This window comes from Fimicolochytrium jonesii (genome assembly GCF_025526975.1).
Source record: "Fimicolochytrium jonesii strain JEL569 chromosome Unknown EV422scaffold_6, whole genome shotgun sequence".
Lineage (NCBI taxonomy): Eukaryota > Fungi > Chytridiomycota > Chytridiomycetes > Spizellomycetales > Powellomycetaceae > Fimicolochytrium > Fimicolochytrium jonesii.
Genome location: NW_026515673.1, coordinates 1,099,800 through 1,117,792, shown reverse-complemented (window position 1 = coordinate 1,117,792; position 17,993 = coordinate 1,099,800). Strand labels below are relative to the sequence as shown.

The window sequence follows — 17,993 nt, the reverse complement described above, 5'->3', positions numbered from 1 at the left end:
TGCCAACGAGGTCAGGCGATGTCGGGGTTCCCTTTTTCCCAGGAGCGGCAGGCGCTGTCTGTGTGTCTGTCTGTTCGCGTGGGAAGTCACCCACCGCCTCACGCGATGACCCTTGGAGTCGACCACAAACAGACCTCTTGAGACGGCTGTGAGACGGCGAGCAGCGCAAAACAGGAGACACTGAGCATGGCCCTTGCAGATGATGTGTCCTCTTCCATGTTACGGGGTAGCGAGGTGCACGTAGCAAACACACGGGTGGGAGGGGTCCTCTTGCCTCTCTCGGATCTCTCTCTCTCTTGTTCTCGCCGCCCAAAGAGTGGGGACCCCGTTGCCTGACTCCCCCCTCTGCATAACTTTACTTCCGCTGTTTTGGGGTGCTTCATCGGCGTTGCTCAGCTTGACCTGACTATCGGTGATCTCCCCACCTAAAGCTAGCATATATATAGCTCGAGCTGGACAGGTGCTTCCCCCGCTCCGCTCCCTCACTCGAACCATTCGTCCATTCGTCCACTCAAACTCGTTCCAACACACCCCCCCCCCCCCCCCCCCCCCCCCCCCCCCCCCCCCCCCCAGTCTCAACTTTTTTATCCGCCATGACTCTACCACCACCCCACCTCCGTACACTCATAGTCGATAACTACGACTCGTACACCTTCAACCTGTACCAGTACTGCTGTTCAGCCTTGGGGCGTGACGAGCTGTTGCCGGTTGTTATTCGGAATAACCAATTCACTTGGGTGAGTTCGCACCTCCTGTGTGCAGTTGTATTTGGGTGATAACCGCGGACGGAGCTCAAACATATTTGCTTTGTGCAGGGACGAAGTTCGAGAGAATATATTACCGCATTTTGACTGCGTAGTGATCTCTCCAGGACCGGGGAGGCCTGATAGGGAGGTGGTATGTTCAGCGCGTAGGAGGTACCCGCAAAGGAGAGAGACGGAACTTGGAGATATTGATATGCTTAATCCCATCATCGCAAACCCAAGGACTTTGGAATATGCGCCGACCTCCTGAAACACGCAGCAGTACCTATCCTCGGCGTGTGCCTGGGGCATCAGGGGTTAGCAGCGATAAGTGGCGGGCAGGTGAGGCTACGAGAGAGTATAGTACCTGATGCGGATGACTGTGGGATCTAATACGTGCTACTCCCAGGTAGTCCACGCTGCCGAACCCTTCCACGGCCGCACCAGTCCCGTAACCCACACCTCGCACACCCACACCCGACCACCCCATCAGTCTCTTCGACACGCTCAAGAACCCGTTCAGTGCAGTCAGGTATCATTCGCTTGTTGTCTCGCCGGAAGGTTAGATCATGAGGCGTGGCTTTTCGGTATGTTGAGATCACAGCACTTATGTGTTTTCTGCGCGGGATATGTAGGATTACCGGAATGTTTGAAGATCATTGCAACGACGAAAGGGAAAGCGGGCGAACCGGACGTGATTATGGGCCTGGAGCATAGGGAGAAGCCGATTTGGGGCGTGCAGTTTCATCCTGAGGTGAGGAAGCGACACATGTGTGGATCGGTCTTCAGCTTGATCGGAACGCTGACGGTGCTTTCCACTATCAGTCGATATGCACAGAAGATGGATCTCGGATCATCGAGAACTTTCATACGCTGGCTGCGCGGTACTGGGAAACCGTACGTCCTCGTTCATCACCCAAAAGAACACCTACAACCATTTCCCTCACGCTCGTCTCCCCCTTCAGCACGGCAAAAGACCCCACGACGCCCGAGACATGACCCGCGAATTCCAAACCCTCTCCGTCCTCCCTGAACCGCTAACTACTCGCACCAACACCACCGACGACATGAATGCAAAAAAACCAATCATACATGCTCGGAGATTGAAGACGCCGTATGTGGATGCCGAGCGGGTGTTCACGGAGATGTTCAGTGGGGAGGAGGTGGCGTTTTGGTTGGATTCTGCCAAGGTGAGGGGTGTGAAGTTGGTTGGGGTAGGGTGGATCGCGTTCGCTAATGGGAGCTTTGGGAGGTGTGCAGACTGAAAAGAGCATTGCTCGGTTTTCGTATATGGGCGCAGCGACATCGCGCAACAGGTGCGTTCCTACCCTCCGCCGACATATCATTCCGCGAAAGAAAACGCCATACGCTAACGTCACCTCGCACAACAGCTTTTTGATCGAATACTGTACCGCCAAACGCACCGTAACCCTCACTCACCCCACCCAGCCCACCCACCCCATCCGCCCAACAACCCACCTCCTCCCCCCTCCGAAACCTTCTTCACCTACATCTCCACCCTCCTCTCCACCCGCGGCCTGCACACCGCCACCCTCCATCCCACGTCCACTTCGAACTCACCACCCTTCCCCTTCACCTGCGGCCTCGTCGGTCTCTTCGGAGAGATGAAGGAAGAGTCTTTGGGAAGGGATGTGGCGGCCAAGACAAAGGCGAGGGGACGGAAACATTTTGGGGTAGAGAATGGGGGCAGTGTGCCGGATGCGGCGTTTGTGTGGCGGATCGGATCGGGTGGTGGTGTTCGATCATGTTGAGGGGGAGGTTTGGGGGGTGGCGTTGGAGAGTGCGAGGGAGGGGGGAGGAGGAGGAGGAGGTGCGGGAGTGGTTGGAGGATGTTGAGGGAAGGATTGTGCGGTTAGCGGCGGAAGAGGTGGATGTAAAAGTCAACGGGACGGCCACAGCGGACGGAACTCCTCCATCACCACCCCGCACGACTCCCCAACCTTCACCCTCGCCCACCCCCACCCCACCTACCTCACCAACGTCCACACCGCCCTTCGCGAAATCACCAACGGCGAGACCTACGAGGTCTGCCTCACAACCCGCATCTCCACCCCGCTCCCCCCCTCCCACCCAGACCCTTACACCCTCTACACCCACCTCCGCGCCCACAACCCGGCCCCGTACGGCGCCTTCCTCCGCCTAGGCGCCAACCTCTCCATCGCCTCCTCCTCACCGGAACGCTTCATGCGCGTCGAACAAGACGCGACCGTGAGCATGAAACCGATCAAGGGGACCGCGAAACGCGCGGAGCGGACCCCGGGGGAGCCCGAGGATGCCTGGACGAGACGGGACGAAGCTGTTCGGCGGGCGTTGGAGGGGGACGAGAAGAACCGGGCGGAGAATCTCATGGTGCGTACCCACAACCCAACACATCCCAATTGCCTCCCCCCCTGTCTTCGTTGCAACTGCATTGCAATCCCCAACTCATTGTTTGTGAATACCCCTGAAAACGCGCAGATAGTAGACCTGATCCGAAACGACCTGAACACCATCTCCCGCCCGCGCACCGTCTGCGTGCCCGCCTGATGCACGTCGAGTCGTACGCCACCGTCCATCAGCTCGTCACCACCGTGCAGGGCCGCCTGCGCACGGAATTGAATGCCGTCGATGCCGTTATGCATTCGTTTCCCCCAGGTAAGGAAATATCTCCCTACTTGTTATTACCCCCCACCCCGATTTGGTAAACTGATGAATGGTTTCTTTGGGATAGGCAGCATGACGGGCGCCCCGAAGCTCCGCACCGTCGACATCCTCGAAACGCTCGAGAAAGCCCCGCGCGGGCCCTACTCCGGCGTCCTCGGGTACTTCTCCCTCACCGGGGCCGCGGAGTTCAGCGTCGTCATCCGGACCGCGGTTGTCACACGGGACGGTATGTTGGCACGTGCACCATCACGCTGGCATGCGGGACGCGCGGGGGGTTATTGATTATGTTGCGATTACAGAGATATCGGTCGGTGCAGGTGGAGCGATCATTGCGCTGTCCGACCCCGAGGAGGAGTACAGGGAGATGCTGTTGAAGGCGAATTCGGTGCTGCCGAGGTGAGCGGAGGGACCAAACCGAGTGCAACACACCCACACACGGGGGTGGAACTAACATCCCCAATCTTGGGTCCCCACCATACAGTATATCCGCGGTATATGGCGTTGCGCCCCTCAGGACTTCCGAATAGGTTCTGTGGATGGGGGAGAGTAGAGTTCTGGGATGGTTCGATAGAGACTAGAGACGAGCCTTTTGTGTAGAGCGGATATGAGAGGAATGGGCGATTGTAGATAGCTTGTGACATTGTCATTCGGGGGCGTACACTTCGGTAGAGGTCGTGGGAATGTGGGGCGTTTTGTTTGCGTATTTGCGTTTAGTACAAGCAAGAATAATGGAAACGGAGCTACATATTACGTGCCGTAGCTTATTATACGCCATCACAGGGTTTCGGGGGTTTATCACATATAACTGTGGAGATGCGCAGCCTTCGATGACGAAGAAATCCCCATATGAGAGTCGTTCGGTCGATTCCATCCCCTTGTTGCCCCAGGTACTGATGTGTATCCCGGCTACACCACTTAACGCGCCACGAATGGTTCTCGTAAGCCAGCGCCTGTTTCGCGCGGCTGAGGTGACGACGGGGACCTGGAGCGGCAGAACGAGCCCGCGGTGTTGCTGCAGTGTGTGCTGCGCCTTCATGTGTGTGCGCCTTCATGTGTGTTGGGCTCAACAATGTCAACGCGGCGTTCTGGTGGCGATATGGTCGTGATAGAATCTCCCGTTTTCGCGGTTTCCGCAGGTCTTTCGAATCCGGTGATCGGGAACCGTTTGTACGGTCCCGACGCGCAGAGCTCGGATGTGTCCTCTCACTTTGCAAGCTCTTGGAACCGATCATTATCCCCGTTCGTGAGCTGAAGTCGAATAGCAGCGTTGAAAACGCCGGCGGGCCGCCACCGATATCAAGAAGCCTTTCTTGGGCTGCCACTTTTCCCCTAGCCTTTCCCCCTGTCCGCATTGTCAATCGCCCCATCCCCGGATGCCCAGATTCCGCCAAAAATGAGTTTCCTTCTGTGTCGTGAGAATAGGAGCTCATCAATCGGACCGGATTCGCCATGGTCGCCTGTCCATCGGACACTGTTTCACGCGAATGTTCTTTCCCGATCCACTTTTCCGATGCAGTGCATGTGGAATACGTGTTTGCATTTCTCCCCAGACTATGAGAGAGAGAATCAGGACTGCGCTCACGTATAGGTGTCGAAGTATAAATTGCCCCACACTTACCTAAAGGACAGTCATCCCCAGGGATCTTGCAATCGGGACAACACCCGTCGAAAGGGTTGTAGCAGATCCCACAGGTTTCTTCGTCGCCGATCTCGCCCACGTCCCAGGACCAGGTTGCTACGGCCGTGTACTTTTTGAGATGCACTTTCATCGTTTTTGTCGTTGCGTGGGGAAACTGGAAACGATTGAGGAAACGTACGACGGGATTGAGGCCACGCGTGAGCGAGTTTAAATGCGCTTAAGTGACGCCACACGTGACTTACACGCTACGTAAGCTGCAAATGCTAACCCCGCCAATCCCGGGCGGCTAAAAATAACAACAGACGGATGTGATTCTCGACGCCCAGGCTGGCTGGCACACCACTTTGGCTTAGCCGCAAAACCTTGTTAACGTAAACCACGCTGGCTACACCGAGAGCCAACGACAGTGCCAACATCACGCACGCATCCGGGACAGCAAACTTACATCCAGTTCCGACTGCAAACGCTATATACCTGGCTCCAAAAAAAACTCGCACTCCCGCCGCCACTTTTGTATACCGAATCCGAAAACTTACGCTTGCTGTTGCTGCATAATACTACCTTGTAGGTTGCTGCGCTGGGACAGGTCCTGGGGTGGATCATCGTGGGTGCGACATCGATAGCCGGTGCTAGCTGCCGTGGGCGCGAACAGCGTTGAGGTTCTGTGATATTGAAACAGTGGCGGGAGGGACTTGCAGCTTCTATGGCTAGCTTGAACGCATCTGTAGTCCGTTGGTGAAGAATATCGGGCCGCGAAACCCATCTTAATTAAACTTGCTCGTTCCACAGACACCCATCAATTGCAACCCAATACCTCACATCCATCAAAGGACGACATTCCCCACCAACCCGGGCAGAACCTCACGAACGGGCCGCACCCACGCATAACTGACACGCCGCCCCGTTCGAACACCACCGATTGAAGAAATTTGTTCAGGCCCCTTCGGTCTTGCGCATACAACAGTACAGACCCGCACGTCATGCCCAAGACTGAGGTCGAGGAAGTACAGGAGCTCGTACGTTGATGCGATTTTGATATGACACCGGGGTCTATTTTTTTGAGAGGCTGATGGTCGGACATTTAATGATATGATTGATCGCAGGTGGTGGTGGGATCTGGAGGAGTCGGCAAATCGTGTTTGACCGTTCGGTTTTTGAAGGATGAGTTTACGAACGATTATGACCCTACGATAGGTCAGTTCCCAACCCGCGTCGCATTCTCCAAAAAATTCGTTTACGTGGGGTTGTCCCGCGCAAAACAGGACCCCGCCGCTGATACCCCCCACCTCCCCCCATTTCTCAAATAGAGGAAAACTACCGCAAGCACATCACAGTCGACGCCTCCAACTGCACAGTCAACATCATCGACACCGCAGGGCAACACGAGTACACGGCCCTACGAGACCAGCACCTGAAAGACGGCAAAGGGTTCCTGCTGGTCTTTGCGGTGAACGATAAACATACCTTTGAGGAGGTTAAGCAGCTCAGGGAGCAGATTGTGAAGTTGAAGGATACGAAGAGGGTGCCGTTGGTTGTTTGTGGGAATAAATGCGTGAGTTTTTCCCGTTATTTTTGGGATGGTTGTGGACCGGGTGGGACGAACGGAACGCCGTGTTGACGGGGGCCTTTGGGAAATTTTAGGATTTACCGGAGGAGCAACATGAAGTCGATAACGCGGCCGTAGATGCTTTTTGCCAGCAACACAAGATCCCACTGCTGAAGACATCAGCAAAGGTGCGCAGCGTCCAGCCCCCACACAAGAAACCCACTTTTCCAGGTCCCAAACAAACTGCTCATCCGATTATTGATCCTCCCGTGATTTTAGGACAACACAAACGTGACAGAATCCTTCCACTCGCTAGTCCGCGAATGCCGGAAATACTTCCCAAACACGGGCACGGCCGCCGGCAGTCCCGGGAAGAGGCGGGAAACAAAGAAGAAGAGTGGAGGGTCCAAGTGCTCGATATTGTAGTGGGGGGAAAGGCGCGCACGGGGGCCATTGACGTGAGGGGGGTTTTTGGCCTGCTGGAGGTGGGTATCTGTGCTTTCCGTCTTTTTTTTTTTCAGGTCGGGCGATGAGATGGGAGGGGACTACCTGCGTGGCGGTCGGTTGGGAGACGCTGTGGGATGGATATGCGGCGATCTATGGCATGCAGGAATTGAGGAGGATCAGAGATCCATCGTCCGCAAAACGATCATTCCACTAACATCCCACTCTCTTCCGATTTGCAGACGATTTCCCCTTCCACCACCTAGACATCCGCTTTTGATCCGTTCCACTTTCCACGACTTCCTTCCCTCGTGGGACTACTTCCGACACACCACACAACCTTCCCTACACCTTTGCAGACGGTATACCTCCACCTACGACCACGTTAGGCTGTGTTCCTCTTTTCATCAATCGATTGACACCCATTCCCATGAGGCGGAACCCTCCTCTCCCCGCTGCGGAATACCGTTTCCCGTGTTTCTCTCACACTTTCGCTTCCTACACCTCTTACAACCTCTTTGGCTTCCATTTCGGTTTTTTCGTTGCATATTATAAGATGTTTATTCTACTTTGAGACGAGCAATGTGCAGTCTGGTGCTTCTTGACGGAGACGGGGATGGTGGGAGAGCTACCCTGCTAGTGATATGAGGGTTTTCCAAAAGGTCCGGCACGCCGCGTTGCTTTGCTAATAGTAGAACTAACTCTAGCCAAAAATGCGGCTCCGAGGCGTACCGATGCCACCTTATACGGCAACCCGTCTATGAACCGCCGTCGAGCCACTGAGAGTCCTCATATGTGCCCCCTAGGATCATAGTCCGGCAAAGATCCCATTGAACGCCGAGAACACGGCGCGTTGGTACACAAACTTGGAGGTGAAGCCGCTTGCTTTCAGCTTGGTTGCCTTTTCGGGATCCTCCCAGTGCAGATGTCGTTGCCATCTGCGCATCGAACATGGGGTCAGCTCCAGCGTGCTAGGGATTAGAATGCAATGCTGCAGAAGTATGAGAACTTACGGGTCGTAGTAGGCATCCTTAACCGTCGTATAGGAAGGTAGCGAGTAACTGTAATCCATCGGATCAAACGGTCTCGTTTCTTCCTCATCCATCTCTTCATAGCTGTTTATTTCAGACTCCACAAATGCGGCAGGCAAGCGTTGTTGCAGCAGCTGATCAATATCGACTGCCCGCGGACGGTTGGCTTGTGCATTGGCAATCACGTCGCTTGCTGCTGTATCTTCGTCCGCCTGTGTGGACAACTGTTAGGGAAGGCGTGCTTCTGTATCGTCGTCGAACGACTTAGCTCATCACTTACGAGTCGATTGATGATATCATCCTTGGCTTGTTTCTTCACTCTAGCGTCCTCGATGATCGCCTGCTCGTAGGTCTCTCGTCGAATAATCTTTTCTTTCTTCTCGCGCTCTAATCGACCTTGCACCGTCCGATCCTCGATGATCTAACCACAGGAAATTGGCATGTGAGCATATTAGCTCGGACCTCTTAGAGGTGTTGACTGAGCTTCTCATGATCCCACCTGCTTTTGGATGTTTGCCGATATGGTATCCCTGTTTTCTGCTTCGTACTTCTTCACGCGTTCTCGCGTTTCTTTCACATCTACTTCGTTTATCAGATTGAACACTGGAAGATGATGAGGGCTCAGTGTGATTTGCCAGTGAAACCGTCTGGTTCAACGAGAAAAATGCTCGGGGAGCCCACATACGGATTTCTTCTACTTCTTCCAGATAGTCGTTAAACGCTTTCAAATTGCCCTTGAAGTCCTCTAACCGCTTGTTATATCTTGATGAGCGAAAACAATCAGCCACAGATGTAGGATGGGTAGAGGATGCCTCCATTTCCCGCCACGGGTGCACACGCTGTGCACAACTCAACTCACATTCTTGCAATCTGCTTCCGGATTTGCACCTCCTTCTCCACATACAAGTCCTCAAACGTTTGTGCGACAAAGTTTTGTTTTTTCAAGATGGCTTTGCAGATAGGACATGGTGCGGCGCCTTGCAAGAAGAGTCGGTTGATGCACGTTTCGCACCTTCATTCCACACACGTTCAAAACAAGATCAAAACGAGTCAGAGAGTGCCACAGCAAAACAATTGGACGTTGAAGACCGTACATTTTGTGGAAACAAGGACTGACAAGGAGCTTCATATGCGGGTTCAAGTATCTGTCTGACTTGCAGACGGGACAAATGTCCCCGTCGAGGGTGGCCATGGTAATGGCAGCCATGGTGTCGAGGACTTTGAGAAGGGAAGCCGAGTAAACTGGAGGGAGACGACGTCCGAAGCCTAATGATAACCCTTAACGGTGATGCGGTGGGACAGACAGACACACAAGGTGGTAGGATTGCAGCGAGTTTGGCTCGATTTCCCACGAGTTTGGAATACGGGGATGTCGAGAATTGCTTCCCTTTTACTTTCGGCCTAAGCGGTGACAAACGAGTAGTATAGAATTGGCCACCATTTAACTACACTTTTGAAAAACCGTTATTTACCCTCATCTGAACCGCAAACCCGGTCCAACAGGCCTCAGACCTGAATCTCGGAAAAAACCCCCTGGATAGGCCCCATATCAAGCCAGAGAGGTCTCAAATTCGGCTTAAAACTGTCAAGCTTGGAAAAAAGTCCAACGGAGTGGTGAGAGTCTGAAACTGTCCTAGGAAGCCTCCATTTCCACTCAACAAGGTGAAAAGTTGATTCCTTGATTTGAGTCCAATACGCTGCTTATGGAGACAAACAGCCTCAATTACGGCTCAGATTCTAAATCTGGGATCGGACCCAATAGGCTGCCAATTAGTTACAATTGGAACCAAGTCAGAGCTGTGCGCACAGACTTGCAACATCTCTGTGTGACACCGGTCTGTGCCATCCAGATTTTATCGGATAAAAAAAGTAGTATATAAAGGGTCAAAAATTTTACCCTTTATGCACCACCCCCAACAACTCTGTGCCAACGTCGCAAACACAGACTTTCGAAAACCCGCAACAACTCTGTGCCAACGTCACAAACACAGACTTTCGAACACCCGCAACAACTCTGTGCCAACGTCGCAAACACAGACTTTCCAGCATGTTTGAAACCCAGACTCCGGTCAGCCCTCTTCATCAGACCCTGCAGACTTCCGACAGTGATTTCGTGGCAGCCCCAGGAGCACAGACATCCCTCAGTAAATCTATACCAACCGTCGATCAGAACCAGCTGAAGAAGCTTACTTGTCCCCGGTGCATCAAAGCAGGATTTCTTGACGCTCCTCCGCACGCCAGCATTCGAAGCAAGCACTGTAGGTTCAACAAGAACAAGACTTCGGACACTGCTGTGTTTCTCAATGAGAGGACGGGTGCGGCGGAAGGGTTGGGGGCTGCTACCGTATCTACAGTGGAAAAGGATTCTACGGTCGCAGCTGTGAAGAACTCACCGTTTGCTGTGTTGGAGAGGAGCCCAATGCCTGCTGTGGTGGAAAAGGAGTCAGCGGTAGATGGTTCAGGAGTTGACCAGGATTCAACAGTCGCTGTTGTTGACAAGGATTCTACGGCTGTTGTTGAGGGTTCAACGGTTGAGGAAGAATTGACGGATGCTGTTGAGGGTTCAGCTGGTGAGGAGGAATCAACAGGCGCTGTTGAGATGGAATCAACGGAGGCGCCAAGTCAACGGGTCTGTTTGCTTACCACTTATCACAAGAACGTCACGCTATCGATCGGCGGTACGGTTGCCGTCATCTAGAACCGCTGGTGGCTAACTATTTTACTCCTTTCACTACTTCTCCAACTGTACAACCTTGGAGCTGTACAGTCAGCAGATAGTCTGGCTCAAAGCCAACTCATCAATAAAACTCTTTCTTTCCTTACTCGATCGGTCCCCCTTGCAGCCGCTCCACAAAGTCATCCGTGTGCCCATGCAGATTCTGTAGTTGTTTCAGACGCCCATGGCTAGCCGTGGTGATCTTATTGCTGGTTTCGCGTATTTTGTTGCTGAAAAGTTCTGGTTTTTCTTGCACAGCTTTGTTAACGTGAGTGATGTACTTCTGCGCTGTCCCTGCATGCCTGACGGCTTGCGTAGCGAACGATCTCGCCTTGTTCAGGTACAACAGTGCATTGGTAAACAGATGGCGCGCTTTTGTCTTGACGTTTTGAAGGAAACTGGGCATGGAGGGCTAGGTTGTCTTAGCATACTATCATAGAATATTTTCTCAGCACTTGAGAAAGTACGAAGAATGGCTGCGATTTACAGGGCTAACTATCAAGAGGCGCAGGGCGTCAATCGGCCCAAGTCCATTGCGTATCTTCGACGCCAACAAATCGGACAGGCTTTGGACTATGGTCACCTCGACGCGTATGGACGTCCCAATGTGAAGTACGCATGGAACAGGAACATTCATCAGCGGGATCTTGCAACTAAACAGAACTATGTTGACCCAAAGCACGAGACGGTCATCTCCTCAGTTGAAGAGCTGAAGCTCAACGCAGCTAAGCTCCAAACCAGGGCTTACAAAGACGCTATGGAGTTTCTAAAAGCTGAGAAGGGTTTTCGCGAACGGGAACTTTTCCTGGATCGCATTACGCCTTCGAGGAGGCCGGGAACGGCGGTTTCGGTTGGCACCTCCACCTCTACGAGCGGACTTCCTATCCCGGATCAAACAGGATATGTTTACAACTATCCGGCTGAAGTGACCGCACAAACAGGGCTCCAATTTCAAGCTCCTGCTGGAGGTAAGGAGGTCCCCGAGGAAAAGCTGAACCTCAACACTAAGAATATGAACCCCATGATCCAGACACGGGAGACTGAGATCCGGTTGGATCCGGTTGACAGGACCTATAGAGTAGGCGTCGCTTCAAGAGTCGTGGATCGGCCCCCAAAGTTCACTCCACCGAAGGCCGATCGGTATGGGCTCAGCCCATAAAGTGGGGTGCACGTGAAGCCCCGTGACCCATTTGGTTGCCAGCTGCTCGCTCAGGCCAATAAAGGCTTGCAGGCAAGCAGCGACTCTTACGCCTTTTCTCTTCATCGGAAAAGCAGCGCACATAGCATTCCAATCACGCAACCATCCGTGGGCCTTGGCGGCAGACACACACGTCACGGACAACATCCTGGAGGAGGCTGCGTCTGGTCGTCGGACACTGCTCTCTTCTACCGATACCATGCGCGCACCTTACTTCGTCATCAACCCGATGGGCGCGGTACCCAAGGCGAACAAACCTGATAAGATGAGAATCATTCACGACCACAGTTGGCCCAGAGATGGATCAAGCGTTAACGATCGGATCATTCGCTCCGTTTTTGGCGACTGTCATCTCGACCATATTGAACACCTCGCCGAGCAGATTATCGCTTACGCCCGCCGGAAGATACCTTGTGAAGTCTGGTCTACGGACACTGACGCCGCCTATCGAGTGAACCCTACACGACCTACAGATCAACTGCTTCAAGGCCTTGTTATGGACGACGCGCCCATACCATAAGCTTACCTACTGACAGCCGCCAATGTCAACCGCCAGATGTCAAACGCCAATGTCGATGTCAATGTCAGTGTCAATGTCAGTGTGAATGTCAGTGTCAATGTCAATGTCAATGCCACTCCCCCTCTCTCCTCTCATTTCGCCAATCCTCTTGCAATATCGCCACTCCTCCTCTCTCCTCTCATTTTGCCAATCCCCCCTTGGCTTCTCCACACCCCCCACTACTTCCCCATAGCCAGCAGCTGTAGCAATGCTCTCTACGCTCGCCACGCACGCTCTAGGAGCATAGCTGGCGCCCCCCCAGTCCCCTCTTGTTGTTGTTGTTCTCTGATCTGCTGGGTTGCCTATCTATAAATAGCCGGCCTCTCTTCGTCCATTCCCTTCCTCCCCAGCAGATCAACACCAGTTCTTCTCATCTCCTGTTCTAGTCCTTGTTTCTTGTTTCGCCAATACAATCTCTTGTCGCCTATCACACTCGCCCTGTCTTCTCTACTTCGCTTCCGCCTCCGTCGTCGAGATCATAACAGTTTGATCTGCTCCAACACTGCGAAGTTCAGAACCTGTCCAGCCCTGCATCCGACAAACCTTTTTCGCCATGTCCCAACCCGAATCCGTACCTTTCACCGCCAAGCAATGGAACGATATGTGCCAAGCCATCGCCGCCTTGCAAAGCCAAAACACCAACTTGCAGGCCAACCTAGCGCAAGCCCAAGCCGACGCACAAGCTGCCCAGAGCATCGCCGCCCAGGTTCAAGCCGATACGTACACCCGTCCCCAAGTCGCCAACCCTGCTCTGGAGCCAAGAATCAGCTCGCCCGAGAAGTTTGATGGTACCCGCAGCAAATTCCGTGGGTGGTTGAACAACATCCGGTTGATGTTTGCTCTCCAGCCCGACCGCTACCCCAGCGACATCATCAAGATCCAAACTATTGGCACCTACCTCACCGGCACTGCGCAAGCCTGGATGGCGCCCCTAGTCGAACGCCAAGATCACAGCCTTCAGGACTTCAATAGTTTTATCAGTCAGATGCAATCGGTCTTCGGAGACAGCGACAGGGTCCGCACCTCTGAAAACAAGCTCCAGAACCTTCGCCAAACCCGTGCAGCAACCGAGTACGTCGCTGAGTTCCGCCAGCTACAATGCGATGTCTCCTGGAACGACCAGGCCCTGATTGCTACCTTCCGCCGTGGCCTCAAAGAAGACGTCAAAGACCTGATGCTCACAATGCCCCCTGCGGCCACCATTGATGTGGTGATGGAGCAGGCTATCCAGTGCGATAACCGGCTGTTTGAGCGCCGCCTGGAGCGAAACAGAAGCCGCCAGACCTTCCCGGTTCCCCACACCTCGTTTACTACTACCACCACTGTCGACCACAGCGAGCCTATGCAGATTGACGCCGCTCGTCCCCGCGGCCCTCTGAGCCCTCAGGAACGCCAACGCCGCATTTCCAACAACCTCTGCCTTTACTGCGGTGGCGTGGGGCACATTGCAAAAGTCTGCCCCGTCAAGAACAAGACCACCACCCGTGCCGCCAACGTCGACATCAAAGAACCCTCCACTGAACAGGGTTTTCCCAAAGTCCAGCCGCAGTAAAGCCCCAGCGACTGGACAACACACACCGCCCCGGGCCTCCTAACCTCGCAGCTCCTGCAACGGGAGAGGCCACCCCCCTGGTTCCCGACTCCGTTATAGCCGACACAACCCTCCTAGCCGCTGCCCATGTCGAAAACTCCGAAATTAACCCCCGCGCCATGCTTGCGCTGGGTCCCGTCGAACCCTTCAACTACCCCGTTACCATCATGGTATCATCCAGCCGCGCCCCAATACCTACCTCAGCCATGATCGACAACGGTGCCCTGTCCTGCTTCATCGACAGAGACTTTGCCCGCAAACACCGCATCGCCCTAGTCCCGCATCAGCGTCCACTGACGATCGAACTCGTTGACGGTCAACCCAGCTCTGCTGGGCCAATCACCCATCACACCCAACCAGTAGGCATGTGGGTCGACGACCACTTCGAAGAACTCGTCTTCCATGTCACCAAATCACCCCATGCTCCAATCCTCCTTGGTCTCCCCTGGCTCCGCCTCCACGACATTAACCTTGACTTCAAGAACCTTTCGGTCGGTTTCCGTTGCGACTGTCAGTACCATGAATTCGCGAATTGGGACAACTCTCCAGCACCCCCGAGCCCAGCACCCGCCAGAACCCCCGAGCCCTTGATCCGCATCCCCCAGGATGAAGTCCCCGTTGACGAAACATGGTCGATTCCAGTACCCAAGGTATCTCGCTCCAGCACCCCAGAACCAGCTCCCACGCCGCTCCGAGTCTCGTTCATCTCCGCCCCAGCCTTCCAGGTCGCAGCAAGGCATGACCAGGTCTTTGTCGCCTACGCCAACCCTGCGAAACCCGATCTCCCGGCCTCGCCTAGCCCCAGTAACCCCCTGACACCCGAGAAAGACATCAAAGACTTCCCTGCCCCCCGAGTATCAAGACTTCGCGGACGTTTTCGAAAAGAGAAATGCTGACACTCTCCCAGAGCACCGGCCCTACGACTGTCCAATCGATCTGGAAGAAGGCAAGCAGCCACCTTTCGGCCCGATCTACAGCCTCAGCGAACCAGAAATGAAGGCACTCTGCGAATACCTCGAAGAAAACCTCGCCAAAGGATTCATCAAACCCTCAAAGTCCCCTGCCGGTGCGCCAGTCTTATTTGTGAAGAAAAAGGACGGTTCTCTCCGCCTCTGCGTGGATTATCGAGGCCTGAACAGCATCACGGTGAAGAATCGCTACCCCCTGCCCCTGATCAACGGTATCATGGATCGTTTGCGCGGCGCCCGCCGTCTCACCTAGATCGACCTCCGCGGGGCTTATAACCTCTTACGCATGCGCCCGGGCAATGAATGGAAGACCGCCTTCCGCTGCCGCTACGGCCTATTCGAATACAATGTCATGCCCTTTGGACTCAGCAATGCTCCTGGCGTCTTCCAGTACCTGATGAACGACATCTTCCGCGACATTCTCGATGTGTTTGTTGTCGTCTACCTCGACGATATCCTGATATTCTCCAAGAACCCCGAAGATCACCCCAAACATGTCCGCGAAGTCTTGTCCCGCCTCCGACAGCATGGGTTGTACGCCAAACCAGAGAAGTGCGAATTCAACCGCGAATCCGTTGAGTTCCTAGGCTTCATCATCTCCAAGAAAGGCATCCAGATGGACCCCAAGAAGATCGCTGCCATCACGGATTGGGAACCTCCCAAGACTGTCAAAGGCGTCCAGCGGTTCCTCGGCTTTGCCAACTTCTATCGCCGATTCATCCAAGGTTATTCCAAGATCGCTACCCCGCTCACAGCCCTGACCCGGAAAGACATCCCGTACGCCTGGACACCCGCCGCAAACACCGCCTTCGAGAACCTGAAGAAAGCATTCACCACCGCCCCCATCCTTGCTCACCCTGACCCAGAGAAGCCCTTCGTCGTCGAAACTGACGCCTCCGACTTCGCTCTTGGCGCAGTTCTCCTCCAACCTGACCAGGACAATCAGCTCCACCCCGTGGCCTTCCACTCTCGCAAATTCACGGCCGAAGAGATCAACTACGAGATCTACGACAAGGAACTTCTGGCCATCCAAGACTCCTTTGCCCAGTGGCGACACCATCTCATTGGCGCCCGTCACAAGATCACCGTTTACTCCGACCATAAAAACCTTCAGTACTTCATGACCACCCGCACCCTGAACCGCCGCCAAGCCCGCTGGTCGATATTCTTCTCGGATTTTGACTTTGTCATTACCTATCGCCCCGGTTCCCAGCAGCACCAAGCCGATGCCCTCTCCCGACGCTCCGAACATGAGCTAAAAGAGGGGGAAGAAGCGTTCCGCTCCCAGGCAACCACAATTTTGACTCCCGAACGCCTTCGACTCGCCGCGGCCTACCTCACACCCATGGATACCACGCTGCTTGACAAGATTAAGGCCGCCCAGGCCTCTGATCCCCTCGCTAAGACCATTCGCGAAAAAGCTCAAGATACCCCTCGCCCAACGAACCGAGGAAACCCAAGATCGTATCAAGCGGTTCTCAGATGAAGATGGGATCCTGCTGCACGATAACCTGGTCTATGTCCCCACCAACAAGCTCCGAGCTGAAGTCTGCCACGACATGCACGATACACCCCTAGCCGGCCACTTTGGGATGTCCAAGACGCTCGAACTCGCCTCCCGCAACTACTGGTGGCCCAGCCAGTGGCGCTTCGTCAAGGCCTACGTCAAGTCCTGCGATACCTGTAGCCAAGCGAAATCCAGTCGACACAAACCATATGGCCTACTCCAGCCCAACAGTATCCCTACCCGCCCTTGGGGATCTTGGTCCCTGGACTTTATCACCGGTCTGCCTCCCGTGGACGGGTACGACTCCATCCTGAACGTCAACTGTTGCCTCACCAAGATGGCCCACTTCATCGCCTGCAGCGAGTCAGAATCCGCCGAATCCACCGCCGACCTAGTCTTCCACAACATCATCCGTCTCCACGGCCTCCCCGACGACGTCATCTCTGACCGAGGCCCCGGTTTAAGTCCCGGTTCTGGCGTCGACTTCTCGAACTCCTTGGGGCAAAAGCCAACCTCTCCTCGGCCTTCCACCCCCAGAGCGATGGCCAGACGGAACGCACCAACCAGATCCTGGAGCAGTATCTCCGATGCTTTTGCAACCACCAACAGGACAACTGGAAACAGCTTCTGTCGTCCGCCGAGTTCGCCTACAACAACACCCACCAGTCCGCCTCCCAGACCACCCCCTTCTACGCCAACAAGGGTCTCCACCCCCGCTTCAGTTTCGCGGCCTCTGCTACCTCCGAATCCGTCAACCCCGCCGCTGAAGCCCGCGCTAAACAAATCAGGGAAGTCCATGAACAGCTCGCCCGTCGAGCTCAAGGAAGCCCAAGATCAAATGAAGCGCTACGCCGACGCTAAACGAATTCCTGGACCGGACTTCAAGCCTGGCGACCACGTCTGGCTCCTCCGCAAAAACCTCCAGACAACCCGGCCCTCTCAGAAACTTGACCATCGCAAGATTGGGCCATTCCCCATCGTTGAAAAACTCAATCCCGCCGCCTACCGGCTCAAGCTCCCGCCTACGTACAAAATCCACGATGTCTTCCATGTCTCGCTCCTCGAACCCCGCTTCACCATCCCCAAACGACACGAACCTGAACCCGCGCCCCCAGAGACCGTTGAGGGTCAAGAAGAGTGGGTCGTCGAAGCCATCCTTGACTCTCGCATCCATTGTTGTTGCCTTCAGTACTTGGTCAAATGGCAGGGCTGGCCTGACTCCCAGAACACCTGGGAGCCCGTGGAACACCTCACCCATACCGACGCACTCCTCCAGGACTTCCACAGCGCGTACCCCAACAAGCCTTCCTCTGTCCCCGTAGCACCTCCTCTGCGGCCACACCAAACTCGACGCCGCCGCCGCCGCCGCTAAAGAGAGGGGTGATGT

The 17,993-nt window shown here is 54.6% G+C and overlaps 5 protein-coding genes across 5 annotated transcripts; 3 read left to right on the top strand and 2 right to left on the bottom strand.

Annotated features, from left to right (window-relative positions):
• Nucleotides 1-593: 593 nt before the first annotated feature.
• On the top strand, nucleotides 594-3,807 carry EV422DRAFT_566059 (glutamine amidotransferase of anthranilate synthase; the record flags this gene model as incomplete). Its single annotated transcript, XM_053072386.1, has 11 exons — nucleotides 594-737; nucleotides 987-1,085; nucleotides 1,153-1,330; nucleotides 1,379-1,497; nucleotides 1,569-1,640; nucleotides 1,709-1,933; nucleotides 2,135-2,469; nucleotides 2,663-3,117; nucleotides 3,222-3,398; nucleotides 3,475-3,633; nucleotides 3,707-3,807. 11 exons carry the CDS (start codon nucleotides 594-596, stop codon nucleotides 3,805-3,807), a joined length of 2,064 nt encoding a protein of 687 aa, XP_052927382.1.
• A 1,210-nt stretch (nucleotides 3,808-5,017) lies between these two features.
• Nucleotides 5,018-5,176, bottom strand: EV422DRAFT_480854 (anaphase promoting complex subunit 11; the record flags this gene model as incomplete). The annotated part of the gene is made up of 1 exon (XM_053067305.1): nucleotides 5,018-5,176. A coding segment is annotated over one exon (159 nt), but the record flags the coding sequence as incomplete, so codon positions are not given.
• An 850-nt stretch (nucleotides 5,177-6,026) lies between these two features.
• EV422DRAFT_505211 (ras family-domain-containing protein) lies at nucleotides 6,027-7,018 on the top strand (the record flags this gene model as incomplete). The annotated part of the gene is made up of 5 exons (XM_053068475.1): nucleotides 6,027-6,062; nucleotides 6,150-6,240; nucleotides 6,354-6,598; nucleotides 6,688-6,780; nucleotides 6,872-7,018. 5 exons carry the CDS (start codon nucleotides 6,027-6,029, stop codon nucleotides 7,016-7,018), a joined length of 612 nt encoding a protein of 203 aa, XP_052927380.1.
• A 575-nt stretch (nucleotides 7,019-7,593) lies between these two features.
• EV422DRAFT_523725 (CDK-activating kinase assembly factor MAT1-domain-containing protein) lies at nucleotides 7,594-9,470 on the bottom strand. Its single transcript, XM_053069940.1, has 7 exons — nucleotides 9,162-9,470; nucleotides 8,927-9,079; nucleotides 8,753-8,829; nucleotides 8,567-8,670; nucleotides 8,348-8,488; nucleotides 8,050-8,279; nucleotides 7,594-7,974 (listed from the first exon to the last, which is right to left on the bottom strand). The coding sequence occupies exons 1-7, from the start codon at nucleotides 9,272-9,274 to the stop codon at nucleotides 7,845-7,847; spliced, it is 948 nt and encodes a 315-aa protein (XP_052927379.1). The 5' UTR covers nucleotides 9,275-9,470; the 3' UTR covers nucleotides 7,594-7,844.
• Nucleotides 9,471-10,114: 644 nt separating this feature from the next.
• EV422DRAFT_505209 (uncharacterized protein) lies at nucleotides 10,115-11,942 on the top strand (the record flags this gene model as incomplete). The annotated part of the gene is made up of 4 exons (XM_053068474.1): nucleotides 10,115-10,696; nucleotides 10,962-11,051; nucleotides 11,124-11,139; nucleotides 11,236-11,942. 4 exons carry the CDS (start codon nucleotides 10,115-10,117, stop codon nucleotides 11,940-11,942), a joined length of 1,395 nt encoding a protein of 464 aa, XP_052927378.1.
• Nucleotides 11,943-17,993: the final 6,051 nt, after the last annotated feature.

Excerpts from the sequence above, each read along its gene's own strand:
- EV422DRAFT_523725 (XM_053069940.1), bottom strand. The coding sequence starts at position 9,274 with ATGGCTGCCATTACCATGGCCACCCTCGACGGGGACATTTGTCCCGTC. Across the intron at positions 8,671-8,752 it reads GGAAGAAGTAGAAGAAATCC|TGTTCAATCTGATAAACGAA; the intron begins GTATGTGGGCTC and ends ATCATCTTCCAG. Across the intron at positions 7,975-8,049 it reads AAGGATGCCTACTACGACCC|ATGGCAACGACATCTGCACT; the intron begins GTAAGTTCTCAT and ends TTCGATGCGCAG.